The 14,711-nt window shown below is 52.6% G+C and overlaps 1 protein-coding gene across 3 annotated transcripts in view; it reads left to right on the top strand.

Moving 5' to 3' along the window:
• LOC121020425 (solute carrier family 2, facilitated glucose transporter member 5) overlaps positions 1–14,711 on the top strand; it is a 51,711-nt gene that overhangs the window by 20,864 nt on the left and 16,136 nt on the right. The window contains exons 2-3 of one of the 3 annotated variants that reach the window (XM_040460481.1): positions 4,549–4,709; positions 10,469–10,562. In XM_040460481.1, coding sequence (XP_040316415.1) covers positions 10,533–10,562 — 30 coding nt within the window. In that variant the 5' untranslated portion in view covers positions 4,549–4,709; positions 10,469–10,532. Of the gene's footprint in view, positions 1–4,548; positions 4,710–10,300; positions 10,375–10,468; positions 10,563–13,196; positions 13,712–14,711 lie in introns of those variants that run through there. The other 2 variants (XM_040460486.1, XM_040460493.1) reach the window with 2 other exon arrangements.

Here is a 14,711-nt window from a genome sequence, read left to right as displayed (position 1 = left end):
GAAATGGGCCAAAGGCTTTGACAGACACCTCCCCAAAGAAGATGTACACATGGCAAGTTAAGCATGAGCAAAGAGACGCCGCATCGTGTATCCTCAGGGAAATGCAAATTAAAACGATGAGATCCCACCGCGCAGCTGTCAGAATAGCCAGACTCCTGCCAACGCCAAATGCCGGCGAGGGTGGGGAGCCACAGGAACTCTCACTCATTGCGGGTGGAACGCATCATGGGAGAGCCGGTTTGGAACGCAGTCGGGCAGTTTCTTATAAGACGAGACACACTTTTCCCATCTGATCCAGCGATGGCGCTCGATATTCACCCGCAAGTTGAAAACCTTCACATCCACACAAAAACCGTCCCATGGATGTTGGTAGCAGTTTCGCGCGTACTTGCCCAAACTCGGAAGCGACCGAGATGCTCATCAGTAGGCCACCGAGACCCTGGGATATCATTCACCACTGAGAAATGAGCTGTCAATCCATGAAAAGCCACGGATGATATGCATTGAAGTGAAAAGCCAGTCCGAAAGGCTGCGTACAGTACGATTCCGACTCTCGGACATTCTGAAAAGGGCAAAACCGTGGCGGGGTTTGCCAGGGGTTGAGGGAGAGTGAGGGATGAATGGGCAGAGCACGGGATTTTCAGGCCGGTGAGACCACCCCGTATGGCACCATGATGAGGGATACTTGTTCATGCACGTTTGTGCAAACTCACACGATGTCCAACACCGAGAGGGGACCCTAACGTTCACCTACAGACTTTGGATGATGATGGGCCCAAGTGGGTTCATCCAAGGTCACAGACACAGCACTGTGAGGGAGAGGGTCGGTGGGGAGGCTGTGTGTCTGGAAGAAGGGGGATAGGGAAGCCTCTGCACCTTCCCCCTCACTTTTACCGTGAACCTAAAACCATCCTAAGAATCAGTCTTAGTAACATTAACGAACTGAAAAATACATCGGCTAGCCCCTAGGAATGGTTTGCCTCTTTTCTTTACATTAAATTTGCTATTAAGATGTCACACATAGGGGCGCCGGGGTGGCTCAGTCGGTTGAGCGTCCGGCTTCAGCTCAGGCTGTGATCTCGCAGTTCATGAGTTCGAGCCCCGCGTCGGGCTCTGTGCTGATGCCTCGGAGCCTGGAGCCTGCTTCCGATTCTGTGTGTCCCTCTCTTTCTGCCCCTCCCCCCGCTCTCTCTCTCTCAAAAATAAGTAAACATTAAAAAAAAATTTTTTTTTAAAGATACGGCACACACAAATTTATTTTTATTTATTTTTTAAATGTTTTTATTTATTTTTGAAGGAGAGAGAGAGAGACAGAGCATGAGCGGGGGAGGGGCAGAGAGAGAGGGAGACACAGAATCCGAAGCAGGCTCCAAGCTCTAGGCTGTCAGCACACAGCCCGACGCGGGGTCCGAACCCACGAACTGTGAGATTATGACCTGAGCTGAAGTCGGTCGCTTAACTGGCTGAGTCACCCAGGCTCCTTACAACACACACAAATTGAAATAGTATGGAAAAATCAGCGCCTTAGTCTCACCTCTAGGCGACGACCACTGTGACGGGAGCTGCGGGTTCTGTTTTTGTTTATTCTCTCCTTTGCATTTGCCGCCGTGTCTCTAAACTGGATGCTGTGTGCTTACCTGTGACAAAACGGAAGAAGCCTGTCCCGCTTATGCTGAGAAATATTCCTGCCACCCTACATTCCTCCTAGGGCCCCACGTGCCTGTCCCCACCCGTCCTGTCTCCCTTCATCACCCTTCCCTGACTTTCCCACCGGCCCCCTCCCCCTCGTCCTGCTTAGGGAGGTCCTGAGCACCACCCAAAGCACAGTCTGGCCAGGCGACCCCCAGGCTGAACAGCAAAAACTGTAGGGAACGGCCCCAACCCCCGGTGTGCCCTCTGGCCTCCCCTCGCCTGGTCCCTGTCCCCTGTCCGAGCTCTCACCACCCTCCTCACCCAGCAGGCAGCACGCTGGTCCATGCTTGTGACGTGCGGGTTTCTTCTCAACACCGACAAGCAATAATCTGCGTCACCAGCTGCGTGTCCGACGGTTCAATTCAGTTTGACCCCCGTTGGCCTGGAGACGGCGTCAGGTCCTGCAGAAGGAGGGCTCAGTCCCGCAGGACCGCCCCCCACCCCTCAGATGCCAATCTCAAGTCACCTGTGCGTCTGACCGCCCTGCTGTGATCAGGTTCCAACGACCCCATCCTCAGGTCTGATGAATCTGCTAGAGGGGTTCACGGAACTCGGAAACATTTTGCTTGCTCGATTACTGGTTGATTACGAAAAGATATAACTCAGGAACAGCCAGATGGAAATGACTCCTGGGACAAGGCGTGGGGGAAGGGCACCACTCTCCCCGAGCCTCTGCATGTTCACCAACTCAGGAGCCCTCCAGACCCCTGTCCTCCTGGGCTTTCATGGAGGCTTAATGACAGGGACATGGCTGATTAAATTATTGGCCATGCATGATTTAATTCACTCTCTAGCCCCTCTCCGCTCCCAGGAAGTCAACGGCGGGACTGAATCTCATCCCAGTCTCACCCCTAGCTTACCTAGGGGCTTTTCCAAAAGTCATCACAAGGACATAAATATGCCTTTTCCACTCTCAGTACTTAGGAAGTTCTAAGGACTTTAGGATCTGTACGCCAGGGCTGAGACGAAGACCGAATATATATTCCTTATTCAATCACAACCTCTCAGTACTGTTCCATGCTGTCCTATGCTGTTCCCTCTCCCTGGAAAATCCTTTTTTCCTCTTCCCGTCCGTCCGGTCTTTCACTTCTGCCCGGAGGGCACTTGCGTCTGCGCCAGGCCTTCCAAGCAGACCTCTGGCAAGCAATGTCTGCAGATACTCCTCTTCTGGCCTGTTCCCCCAGAGCCTGCCCTGTTCCTGGCACAGGGTGGGCCTCTATCAGGGCCAGCCCAGCACGCGCCTGGAGCTTAAGCCTTTCACATCTGGAAAGGGAGAAGCTTTGGGGGAAAGGCGGACTGCTTTTTGAATGAAGCCTGTGGGTCCAAAACAAACAACAAAACCGTCAGAATCGCTTCCTGGAGAAGAGTCTAGAATCCAGGCCCCATGAAGAAAGGCTTTGCCTACTGTTACTAGGTCGGACGTTCTTAGTAGCTAATAACTAGCGTTCACTGAGCTCTTGCTTAGGTTTGGGGCCAAATGAGGTAGCCCTTCTCAACATAAAGCCCTGGCCAGCTGCACAGGTTGCAGACCAGGATAAAGAAGAGTACTTTTGTGACAGGGCCTTACTGTATCTCAGGGTGAGAGCGGCAACGTTGGGACATTAGGTGGTGCTGTTGAAGTGTGGCTTACGTGGGTCTCTCAATGTACTTCGATTGGGCAGGGATCAAGATACTGATGAAATTTGACGTGAGGTCCGCGAGCAAATGGCTAAGGAATCTTGAGACGTCTTTGGTGCAAAAAAGGTTTTCATTAAAGCATGGGACAGGACCCGTGGGCAGGATAGAGCTGCCCCAGGACCCTGAGGAGAGACTGGTTATATACTCTGGAGTTGGGGGAGGTAAGGTCAAGAGGAAGTTTCCTAAAGGGATTTTCACATGCTAAAGACTCACAGGTTACTTGAGGCCTAGTTATTGTCAAGCTAAGGTTGTTTTTCCCTCTTAGCAAAGCGTTAACATTAAGACAGTAAGGGCTTCCCCGAAGAAATATTAAATTCTGTATTGGCCTCGAGTATTTGTCAATGGGCTGCAGATTATAAGGAAACTTAATTTTCCCCGCATTTCCTTCTTGCCTTTGATCTCCACTTCTCTACGGAGGGGAAGGTGATGTTGGGGCTGTGGTTTCTGGACATTAGACTGTTGGTAAGAGTGCCTTTTTCTGAAGATTTGCAAACTGGTGGAGACTCAGGTCCTGTGATCTCTGTCAGTGCAACCACTTGTGTTCGGTCCTTTGTCCTTGGGCAGCTGAGGAATGTCATGCATGTCCCACCTGGGGCAGGGGAGGGGGTGGAGGGTGCGGAGGTAGGGTGTTGTTAGCTTGCACTTTGCTCTCAGCTTGCTTTATGCTCCCTCTTCAATCTCCGGGGGGCCCACCGTGGGGCTCCAACTCATGCCCCTGAGACCAAGAGTCGCATGCTCTACCAACGGAGCCAGCCAGGCATCAGGATCTCGATGATCACAGCTTTGGATTAGCCGGCATCTGAGATGAAAATTCAGAGATGGAGTGTTGTTGTTGTTTTAAGTTTATTTATTTATTTTGAGAGCGAGAGAGTGTGAGCAGGGGAGGGGCAGAGAGAGAGGATCCCAAGCAGGCTCTGCGTTGTCAGCACAGAGCCTGACGGGGGTGGGGGGGGGGTGTGGGGGGGCTCGATCCCATGACCCCAGGATCAAGGCCTGAGCAAGATCAAGAATCAACCGAGGGAGGTGCCCTGGGGGGAAGGAATGGTGGGCGGCCCCTATTCAGCGAGCATTTGAGGAACTCCTCAAGACTATCAGGCCGGAGATCGGAGATCGGAACAGACCCTCCCTTCCGCGAATCCCTTCTATAGTTTTTCTTCTTGTTCCTGGTGGACGGGACAGGATCGGCTGATCCCTGCACTGGGGACGACCAAATACCAGCGAGCAGACCTCCCTGCAGCCTGTCACCAGCCCCGGAGGAAAAGCAGAAGGCAAGGACACAAGGGTGGGGAGTCACGGCAGGTGCCCAGTGCTGTCTGAAGTTGGCCGAGTGGCCTCACGAGGTAAGAGCCCCGGGGACGCGCGTGCAAGGCCAGAGGGTGACTCTGCCCTGGCCGGATGTGGGAAGCCTCCGGGCTGGTTATCGGAAGAGCAGTGCTTCTCTGATGTTCTGGAGGGCAGAACCACCTGGGACTCGGGTGGGGCCTGAGAGCCCGCAGGTGTGGCTGTCCCCTGCCCATAAACTAGCAAAGCCTGGAGGAGACGGGTTCCGGGGGCTTCAAGAGCGGGGGCTGGGGGTCACGCGGTTGGGCTGCGAGAGGACCTCGAGTGGCCGGGCACCCCCTGTAGGGCTGCTGGCTTCCATAACGTGTGCCTCAGGATCCCAGGTGGGAGCTGCAAGATGCATTATCTGGCCCTGGGGGGTCACATAGTACTAGATCCCACGGAGGTGCTGTAAGTGTCCAAACGGAGGGGGCTGGACGGGGGGGGGGGGGGGGGTGTTGATTTATAGCCTTTGCCGATGCCTGCGATGCTCCCACCAAGGCCGATCTCAAACTCTGGAGGGGGAAATGAGCTTGGGGGGGGGGGCCCAGGGAAAGTGGTGATATCACAGCGCACTTCCTGATTCCACAGAGCTCTTCCCTTCCTACTGCCTTGGAGTTTACGATTCTGCAAGTTGGTGATAACGATGCTGACACAAAATAATTGTCCTACAGTCCCCAAACAAATGCTGGCAGGGGGGAGGTTCCCTGACTTCCCTCCCTCCCTAGAAGCCACTTTAGATCCATTTGCAAATTCCTTTCAACTTGCCTGGTCTATAAATGTGTCTGCTTTTCTGGATCCTCTTAAGAACCAGTTATAACCTCTGCCTGGGCCCCTGAATAACGAGTTCAAATATTGAACACGTGCTTATTTTTTTGTCTGTACAGGAGTCGTAGGTTTTTACTTTTTCTTGGGAAAATTATCCTTTAACCTTATTAACATGAGGTCACTAGACGGTAGCTGTTAGATCATTAGAGAATATTTCAGTATTCCCTTTTATTAAAGTGAAATTCACATAACAAAATTAACCTTTTATTTATTTACCTTTTTAATATTTATTTATTTTTTTTTAATTTTTTTTTTCAACGTTTTTTATTTATTTTTGGGACAGAGAGAGACAGAGCGTGAACGGGGGAGGGGCAGAGAGAGGGAGACACAGAATCGGAAACAGGCTCCAGGCTCCGAGCCATCAGCCCAGAGCCCGACGCGGGGCTCGAACTCACGGACCGCGAGATCGTGACCTGGCTGAAGTCGGACGCTTAACCGACTGCGCCACCCAGGCGCCCCTTTAATATTTATTTTTGAGAGGGCCTGTGCATAAGCCGGGGAGGGGCAGAGAGAGGGACAGAGAGTCCCAAGTAGGCTCAGATATAAATTAACATTAAAAAAAATTTTTTTAAATGTTTATTTATTTTTGACAGAGAGAGAGACAGAACACGAGCTGGGGAGGGGCAGAGAGAGAGGGAGACACAGAATCCGAAGCAGGCTCCGGGCTCCGAGCTGTCAGCACAGAGCCCGACGCGGGGCTCGAACTCAAAGACCGCGAGATCGTGACCTGAGCCGAAATCAAGAGTCAGATGCGTAACCTACGGAGCCACACAGGTGCCCCCCAAATGGACCTTTTTAAAGTGCACGATTCAGTGGCACTTAGTGCATTCACAGTGTTGTATCACCACGACTCCAGCTAGGTCTGAAACATTTTAACCCCCACCCCCAAAGGAGATCCCACCCCCATTAAGCTGTCCTTCTCCATTTCCCTCTCCCCCCAGCCCCTGGCAACCACCCACCTGCTTTCTGTCTCTAGGGACTTACCTAGTCGGGGCTTCTCCCATAAGCAGAATTGTTTAACGTGTACCTTTTTGTGCCTGGCTTCTCTCACGTCGCGCGATGGCTTGGAGGCTTGTGAAGGGTGTACTTTGGGAAATTCGGGGGGCACCGAGTTGGCTCGGGCGGTTAAGTGTCCAATTCTCGGTTTCAGCTCAGGTCACGATCTCACGGTGTCATGAGTTCGAGCCCCAGTCGGACTCCGTGCTTGACGGTGTGGAGCCCGCATGGGAGTCTCTGTCTCTTTCTCTCTGCCCCTCGCCCACGTGCGCTGTCTCTCTCTCTCTCTCTCTCTCTCCCTCTCTCAAAATAAAATATTTTTTAAAATGGGATATTTTGTTATTTTTTTTATGACCGTTAAAAACAAGTAACAGGGGCGCTGGGTGGCTCAGTCGGTTAAGCATCCAACTTCAGCTCAGGTCACGATCTCACAGTCTGTGAGTTCGAGCCCCGCGTCAGGCTCTGTGCTGACAACTCAGAGCCTGGAGCCTGTTTCAGATTCTGTGTCTCCCTCTCTCTCTGCCCCTCCCCTGCTCATGCTCTGTCTCTCTCTGTCTCAAAAATAAATAAACATTAAAAAAAAAAAAAAAAGTTAAAACAAAAAACAAAAACCAGAAAATAAAACCCAAAAGACAAAACACACAAAAACACCCCAAAAATCAAGAGTTGTCTACCTACGGTAACGTACACGCAAGAGAAGCCACTTGGGTCCGTGAGGAGTCTTGGGACCTGGCTTTCACGCTTTCTGCCCGTGATTCTTGGGGGACACACCCGTTTGTGCACGTGAGCTCTGATAAGCAAGGTCAAATTCTGTTCTTGGAAAGAACGCATAGGAACCTTGTAAAGTCTCAAGTTTATTCACCAGGCGTGTCAGAGTGTGATGGGCAGCCTCCCTGCCCCGGGGACACCTGATGGCATCTTGAGCCAGGTTCCATATCAGAACTCAGAATTGGCTTAAGGAGCGAGAAAGGTAACTTGGATCCGGGTAAGTTTTCTCCCTCCACCTCCCACCCACGGTGCAGAGTTGACGGGTGGCGGTGGTTGGCCCCCCTGGGCCCGGGGCTCGAAGTCTTGTGTGAACAGACTGGACCACCCTCCCACCTCTCCTCACTGCACCGAGAATGCCCTGTGCAAAGCCAAGGAACACCTGGATAGCTGGATCCATGCTAGTCACCTGTTAGTTACTCCTTATCTAAAGCTGGCCTGGACCTGACCCGGTCCCTTCCCGCCCCTCCAGGAAGCAAGCCCCATACACGCTACACCTTGTAGACGGGCTCTCTTGTACCCCTGGAGGCACACGCAGACATTTCTGCTGTGATGCTTACACCTGTTCCCAAAGAACCCCACATTCTATGTGGTACATAAAAATAACAGGGCCTGGGTGGCTCAGTCGGTTGAGCGTCCGGCTTCGGCTCAGGTCATGATCTCACCGTCCGTGAGTTCGAGCCCCGCGTCGGGCCCTGGGCTGCCGGCTCGGAGCCCGGAGCCTGCTTCGGATTCTGTGTCTCCCGCTCTCTCTGCCCCTCCCCTGCTCATGGTCTGTCTCTCTCTGTCTCAAAAATAAATAAAAACATTTAAAAAAATTGTGTGCTAACATTTACATTTTATGTGAGTAAGAATAATTTGGGAACTGAGATCTGAGGCCCGAATCCTTGACGAGTACTTTCTGCATCGCGAGAGGTCAGAGGAGACCTAATAATAATATACACACATTGTTTCTTGAGAAAGAGGAAAATTGGCTTTGGGTCCTTCTCTCCCTCAATGATAAAATCCTAATAAATTTCCCTGTGACGAACCAACCTTTAGGGACGATGGGGGAGAGAGTCAGAGGCCCCACCAGTACCCACTATGGCCCTGCAACTGTCCCCTTTCCCTTAAAATGTGATTCCTGGGGCGCCTGGGTGGCGCAGTCGGTTAAGCGTCCGACTTCAGCCAGGTCACGATCTCGCGGTCCGTGAGTTCGAGCCCCGCGTCAGGCTCTGGGCTGATGGCTCAGAGCCTGGAGCCTGTTTCCGATTCTGTGTCTCCCTCTCTCTCTGCCCCTCCCCCGTTCATGCTCTGTCTCTCTCTGTCCCAAAAATAAATAAACGTTGAAAAAAAAAATTTAAAATGTGATTCCTTAGCTCTCCTTCGAGGTAGTTTCAAAACATGTATTTTCTGGGAAATATCTATACACAATGGATTAATCAGTGTTGCTCATTACTGTCATTTTAAACCCATGGTGAAAATAAGCCTCAAGTGGCAGGTTCCTCTCCTGGTCCCAGACCGGGACTGGGCAGGGGGAGTGAGGCTCCCCACCGCCACCCAGAGTTCAGAAAACCACAAAGACCACTTGCAGGGCGGGCAGTTCAGGCCACACACCCCAAGTCAGCCTGAGGCAGGGGGGTCTGCCTCTGACCCCTGGGCCAGTCCCCTGTCTGAGTGCCCAGATCCTGGGAGCCCAGGGCCCCTCTATGGCGGGGCGGGGGCGGGGGAACGAGACGGCCACCAGAGGTCCCAGGCTGCTGGGCCCAGGGCGGGGAAGGACCACTCAGAGACACAGCACCTGCCTGGAGCCTTCGAGCCCAAGGGGGGTCTGGGTGGAGGGCGGCCCGACCACTCGCCCCTCCACGGGCCGTGCTGGGGCGTTGGTGACACCCAGCTGTGCCCACAAAACCCGGGGACCCGCAGGAACCAGGCTCGACCTGAGCAGGTCAAGGAGCCGCGCAGGGACCTCCGTGCCACCTCTGCTCAGCGTGTAGGAGGACAAGGAGCGGCTGGGCCTCACCGGGAGCCAGGATTGCAAACTGCGGCCGTTTCTTTCTTTGCACAACTTGTGTCCTTCCTCCTCTTTCCCCCCACCTAAAGTGCATTTTCTCTGGAGAATTTTCCAAACCTCTTTGAAATGACTGGAAACCTCTGGTCTTGGCAAACCTTCTTTGGAAACCGTGGCTATGATCCAGAAAGAAAGGACAGGACGTGAAATTGTGGGGAAGAAATGGCCAATCCTCCCTTGTGAGGGGGGCTTAGGGACCCCCCCAACCCACACACACGGAGGCCCCTCCAGTCACCCCCCCCCCCCCCCCCCCCACAGTCTCCTGCATGCAGGAGCCCTGGTCACAATTCCCAAGTTTGCTACTGATGCAGGAACAGTGCCCAACACACAGAGGCCTCCCCGTTGACTTGATTTCTGCACCAGGGGAAGGAACGGCCGAATTCACTGCATTTGTCCCACAGCAGATAAAACGGGGAATATATCTTGCAAACATGAAAGCCTGCGGGCCACGTGGGACTCCGCTCCGGATCTTGGCCCCTTGTCCTGGTGCGCTCCACGGAAGCTGCACCCGTGCTGAGCACGGGGTCTGGCCGCGGCCTCGGTCACGCATGGAGGGCCCACAGCAGCAGCCGTGACTCACTTTCCCTGCCCTGTAGATAAAGGCATCCGGACTATCTACTGCCTTTAGAGCGGTAATGATTATACACCCTTCGCATCATACACACTCGGTTCCTTACAAAGGAACCGAAACTCTCCGAGCCAGCGTGGCCTGGGTATTCGAGCGGGAGCTGAGTCTCTCGGAGAGATTTGCGGCAGGCTTCCCTTCAGGGACCGCTTCTGAGAAACCTCCTGTGACCCGATCTCTTGCCCTCGCGGGACCGGGAGTGGCGTGGGGCCGGCGGCTTTCCGTGTGCTTGTGACAGAAATAACCCCGCCGGCCTCGCATCATGAGCCTCCTGGTGGAGACTTGTGCAGTGAGGAAGTACCGCCGTCGGGAAGGCTGTGCCTGCCGTCGGGGGTGGGGGGCACCCTCTTGCTGAGCTAAACCCCAGACGTTGAATTGAGAAAGAAGGGGAAAGAAGACACACGTCGGGACTCCTGAAAGGGTTAGTCTGTGTCGGGCTGGCTGTAAAAAAAAACAGGCTATTGGCTGTGACTTGGCGGCCAAAGTACAGCCAGAATGTTTCTGTCTCCATTCAGAGCACTTGTTAGTCTGGCGGAAAAGAAGGAACCGGCTTGGGCAAGCCGCACTTTCAGGGCCAGGATGGAGCAGGTTCCGGCCAAGAAGGAAGGGGTAAGCGCCCCCCCCCCCCCCCCCCCGGGGAAGGAGTTTAGAACAGTCGGCTCAGCGTTGCTGGAGGGGTGGGGGGGGTGGACCGTTGGAGGGAACCTGCCCCTCAGAGTTCACTTGCACGGGGACTAGCGGCCAGCTTTAGAGACATTTCAGTTTAGAGATTGTTTGGGGATCGTTCTACTGGAACAGCCTTGAAAAGCCCTGTCACCAAATGGAAGGGACGCAAAGAGTTAATTTGTCCCAACTGCCTTACCCTTAAAAGTTGGAGGTGAAGGGATTCTGAAACCAGCAGCAAAAGCCCTTGTACATGGTTTGTGGCTTTTTTTTTTTTTTTTTAACGTTTATTTATTTTTGAGACAGCGCGCGAGCAGGGGAGGGGCAGAGAGAGAGGGAAACACTGAATCTGAAGCAGGCTCCAGGCCCTGAGCTGTCAGCACAGAGCCCCACGCGAGGCTCGAACCCGTGAACTGCGAGATCGTGACTTGAGCTGGTCAGAGGCTTGACCGACTGAGCCACCCAGGCGCCCCTGTTTTTGGATTTCTCTTGATTTGGGCTGCAGAAGGTTTTCACTGGGCTTTTCAGCAAGTCGCACGGCTGGGCCAGCGTGGGAAGAAGGTGGGCTCGGAAAAGACCGTGCAAGACCCGAATCGAATTCAAATCTGCAGTGGAGATTCCCTTGTTTCAGAGACAGATTTTTCTGGACCTCGTCCCCCCCCCCCCACCCCCGCACCGCCCCATTCCCTCGATTGACGAAAATGCATAACGACAGAAAGATAAAAGGAATGTATTATGAATGCTTTGAAAGGATTTGTGTCTTATTCATCACAGCAGCATTTGCTTGTATTTATGGAGGCAGAGGCACATATTTGTGCAAGTTATTATTTAATCCGTCCGGGACAGAAGACCGTGTCCACAGGCAGGTCAGGAGCACGCCCTGAGGCTTGTGGGTTCCGAGCGTGTTTGGGAGATGGTTTCACTCCTGTTCCATCCTATTCTAGCTGTGGGAACTTGGGCAAGTTATTTCACTGTTCCGTGCCTCAGTGTTCTCATCTGCGAAATGGGGATAATAACCATACCACCTCATGGGGCTGCGGGAACAGTGAGATGGGGTAATGCATGTAAATTATCTGGCCCATAGTGATTCCCCCATAAATGTTATTGCTTTCGATCAGCCTTTCGAGCAGGGCACTGATGACATTTGACGCCGGATGATTCTGTGCTACGGGGGACGGGCCTGCGTAAGGCAGGATTTTCAGCAGCATCCCTGGTCTCCACTCCTTAGAAGCCAGGAGTGCTCTTGTCCCGTGAGAGATAGAGCTTTCGAGGTTACTGAGCGCCTTCGCATGGACCTTGGTGGACTCTCGCGACAACTAAGAAAGTGTTAGACCTCTCAGGCGCAGTGCCCCTCTATTTTATAGGAAAGAGGCTATGAGGGAACACGGCCAGAGGGGCTTGGGAGTCAGGAGAGACCCTGGTGTGATCTGTGCCCTCTCCGCAAAGAGAGGTGCACTGCCTGGCAGTCCCCCCACGTGAGGTTGCAGAAAAACAGAAATGCCCCTGCATCGTGGGCCCTGAAAAGCAGCAATCCATCTTGAAAGGAAATGGTTAAAACGGTCACACGCAAAAGGTCTGGGCTGAGTATAGCCACCTGCCCCCTGGGAGGAAGGAAGCCCCTCCAGTGCCAGGGGGGATGAAAGTGTCCCCTTCCCGGCTGCCTGAGGGCAGACCTGCCCCTTTGGACAAAAGTCAGGACGCGTGCTGGGTTTCCTGAGAATCCTGATGGCTGCTTGCAAGAACCCGCAGATCTTGAAGGGAAGTCCAGGGGGGATTCAGGAGCACGGGGAAGCCTGCAGAAAGCTGGAGCTGTGCGGGCTGGGCTGGGGGGTGGGGGGCGGGGTACAGCTTTCTGTACCCCTCCCCCCCCCATTGGCTGTGTGACCATGACCTCAGTGGCCTTTGGGTTCCTCATATGTAAAGAGAAAAAACCAGAATCTGACCAATGTGCATCAAGGACTTTCTGCGCAGAAAAAGTACTCTTGGCCTGGAGGGGGGGGACAAATAGATTAAGAAAAAAAATATGCCAAGTGTTTTAGAAACGAAAAACGTGTCCTTTTTTTTTTTTTAAGTTTATTTATTTATTTAATTTATTTTAATAGTTTAAAAATATTTTTAATAGAGAGAGAGAGAGAGAGAGAGAGAGAGAGAGGATCCAAAGCAGGCTCCATGCAGACAGCAGAGAGCCTGACGTGGGGCTCGAACTCACGAACCACGAGATGGTGACCTGAGCTGAAGTCGGAAGCTTAACTGACTGAGCCACCCAAGTGCCCGAAGTTTATTTATCTATTTTTGAGAGAGACAGAGAGACAGAGACAGAGGGAGAGAATCCCAAGCAAGCTCCATGCTGTAAGCACAGAGCCCAATGTTGGGCTCGAACTCACCATCCATGAGACCATGACCCGAGCTGATCTCAAGAGTCAGACACCTAACTGACTGAACTTCCCAGGCGCCCTGTAAACACATCCTTGTGGGCGTGTGCCTCCATCAACAACACATCTAGCGTCATAGTAACTTCCCTCTGGTTCTATCATTGTTCATAATAATGATAGCAAACCTGTGGGTAGCACTTTCTACAAGCCAGGCAGGGCTCCAAGTGGTTTTCTTAGAACTCATTTTCTTAGAACTTCTTCATTCTTCACCTCAGTCCTATGAGGGAGGGAGTATCGCTGTCCCCATTTTACAGGTGAAGGAGTTGAGACACAGAAGTTCAGTGACCGGCTCGAGGCCACACGGCCAGCCGCAGGAGCACAGGACCTGATGATCCCAGGCTCTCGGGCTGCCCCCACTGTGCTCTAAACCACCACAGCCACAGGACAAGGCACCTCTCCTCTGTCCCCTCACCACCGAAGCCCCACTTTCTGTTTGAACTTTGGGATCAGGAGTGTGAGAAAGTGGCTCAAAGAATTAATAATTCACAGGAGCTAACTTTTCTGGAGATGCTTGCGTTCTAACAGAGATTACTGAATGGATCTTGGAAGAAAATCCCCAAGGGACCCCGTTTGGGCAGGGCTCCCTTTCTCAGTGGCCTTGAATGACACTGTGCCCCGGGAGGACCGGCCTTGAAGGTGGCTATTTTACTAAGTCTCAAAAAGGTACTCAGCATTATGGAACAGGAAGCCAGCTCACTATGGGCGTGAGGAATGTGGGATTTCTCCAGAAAGCAGAGCTGCGTCATGGCTCCCCTTGGCCTCTGAGGAGACCCCCCCCCCCAACCCCCCGGCTCATGTCTGAAGGCCACCGGGCCATGCGTCATTTTTACAGGCTGCTGGGGGACCTGGAATCCTTTGCTCTCCCTCATGCCCTAATCTAACCCAGTGCTAAGTCTTTTTTTTTTTTTTTTTTCCCCTCCCTCCTGGAAAGTAAAAAAGAAGAAGAAAGAAAGCTTAAACCCTGGCTTTCTTTTCCACGCCTTTTTAAATATAGTCCCTTTGCTGAGACTAGGGAGGGGGCGCTGTGGTTTTTTTTTCTTTGTAGAGCTCACTACAGTTACACTTAGTATGGTAAAGTTACAGTTCATTTAAATTATTCAATTATTATGTACTTTTGTATTTTTATTTTTTCCTTTTTAGAAAAGTTTGTTTATTTTTGAGAGAGAGAGAGAGAATGAATGCCAGTGGGGAAGGGGTGGAGAAAAGGAGATAGAAAGAGCATCCCAATCAGGTTCTGCACCCACTCGTGCAAAGCCCCCTGTGGGGCTCAATCCCATGAACCATGAGACCATGACCTGTGCTGAAACTAAGTGTTGGACACGTGGGACGCCCGGGTGGCTCAGTCGGTTGAGCGTCTGACTTTGGCTCAGGCCATGATCTTGCAGTTCATGAGTTCAAGCCCCACGTCGGGCTCTGTGCTGACAGCTCGGAGCCTGCTTCGGATTCTGTGGCTCCCTCTCTCTCTGTCCCTCCCCCACTCAACGCTCTCTCTCTCTCTCTCTCTCTCAAAAATAAAGAAAGATTAAAAATTATTTTTTAAAAAGAGTTGGACACTTAACCAAATGAGCCACTCGGGCACCCCAGTTTATTTTATTTATTTAAAATTTTTTTGGGGGCGCCTGGGTGGCGCAGTCGGTTAAGCGTCTGACTTCAGCCAGGTCAC

Source organism: Herpailurus yagouaroundi, unplaced genomic scaffold (assembly GCF_014898765.1).
Source record: "Herpailurus yagouaroundi ecotype Mexico unplaced genomic scaffold, PumYag 77, whole genome shotgun sequence".
NCBI lineage: Eukaryota > Metazoa > Chordata > Mammalia > Carnivora > Felidae > Herpailurus > Herpailurus yagouaroundi.
Note: the sequence above shows the minus strand (reverse complement) of the source record. Positions and strands in the feature narration are given on the sequence as shown.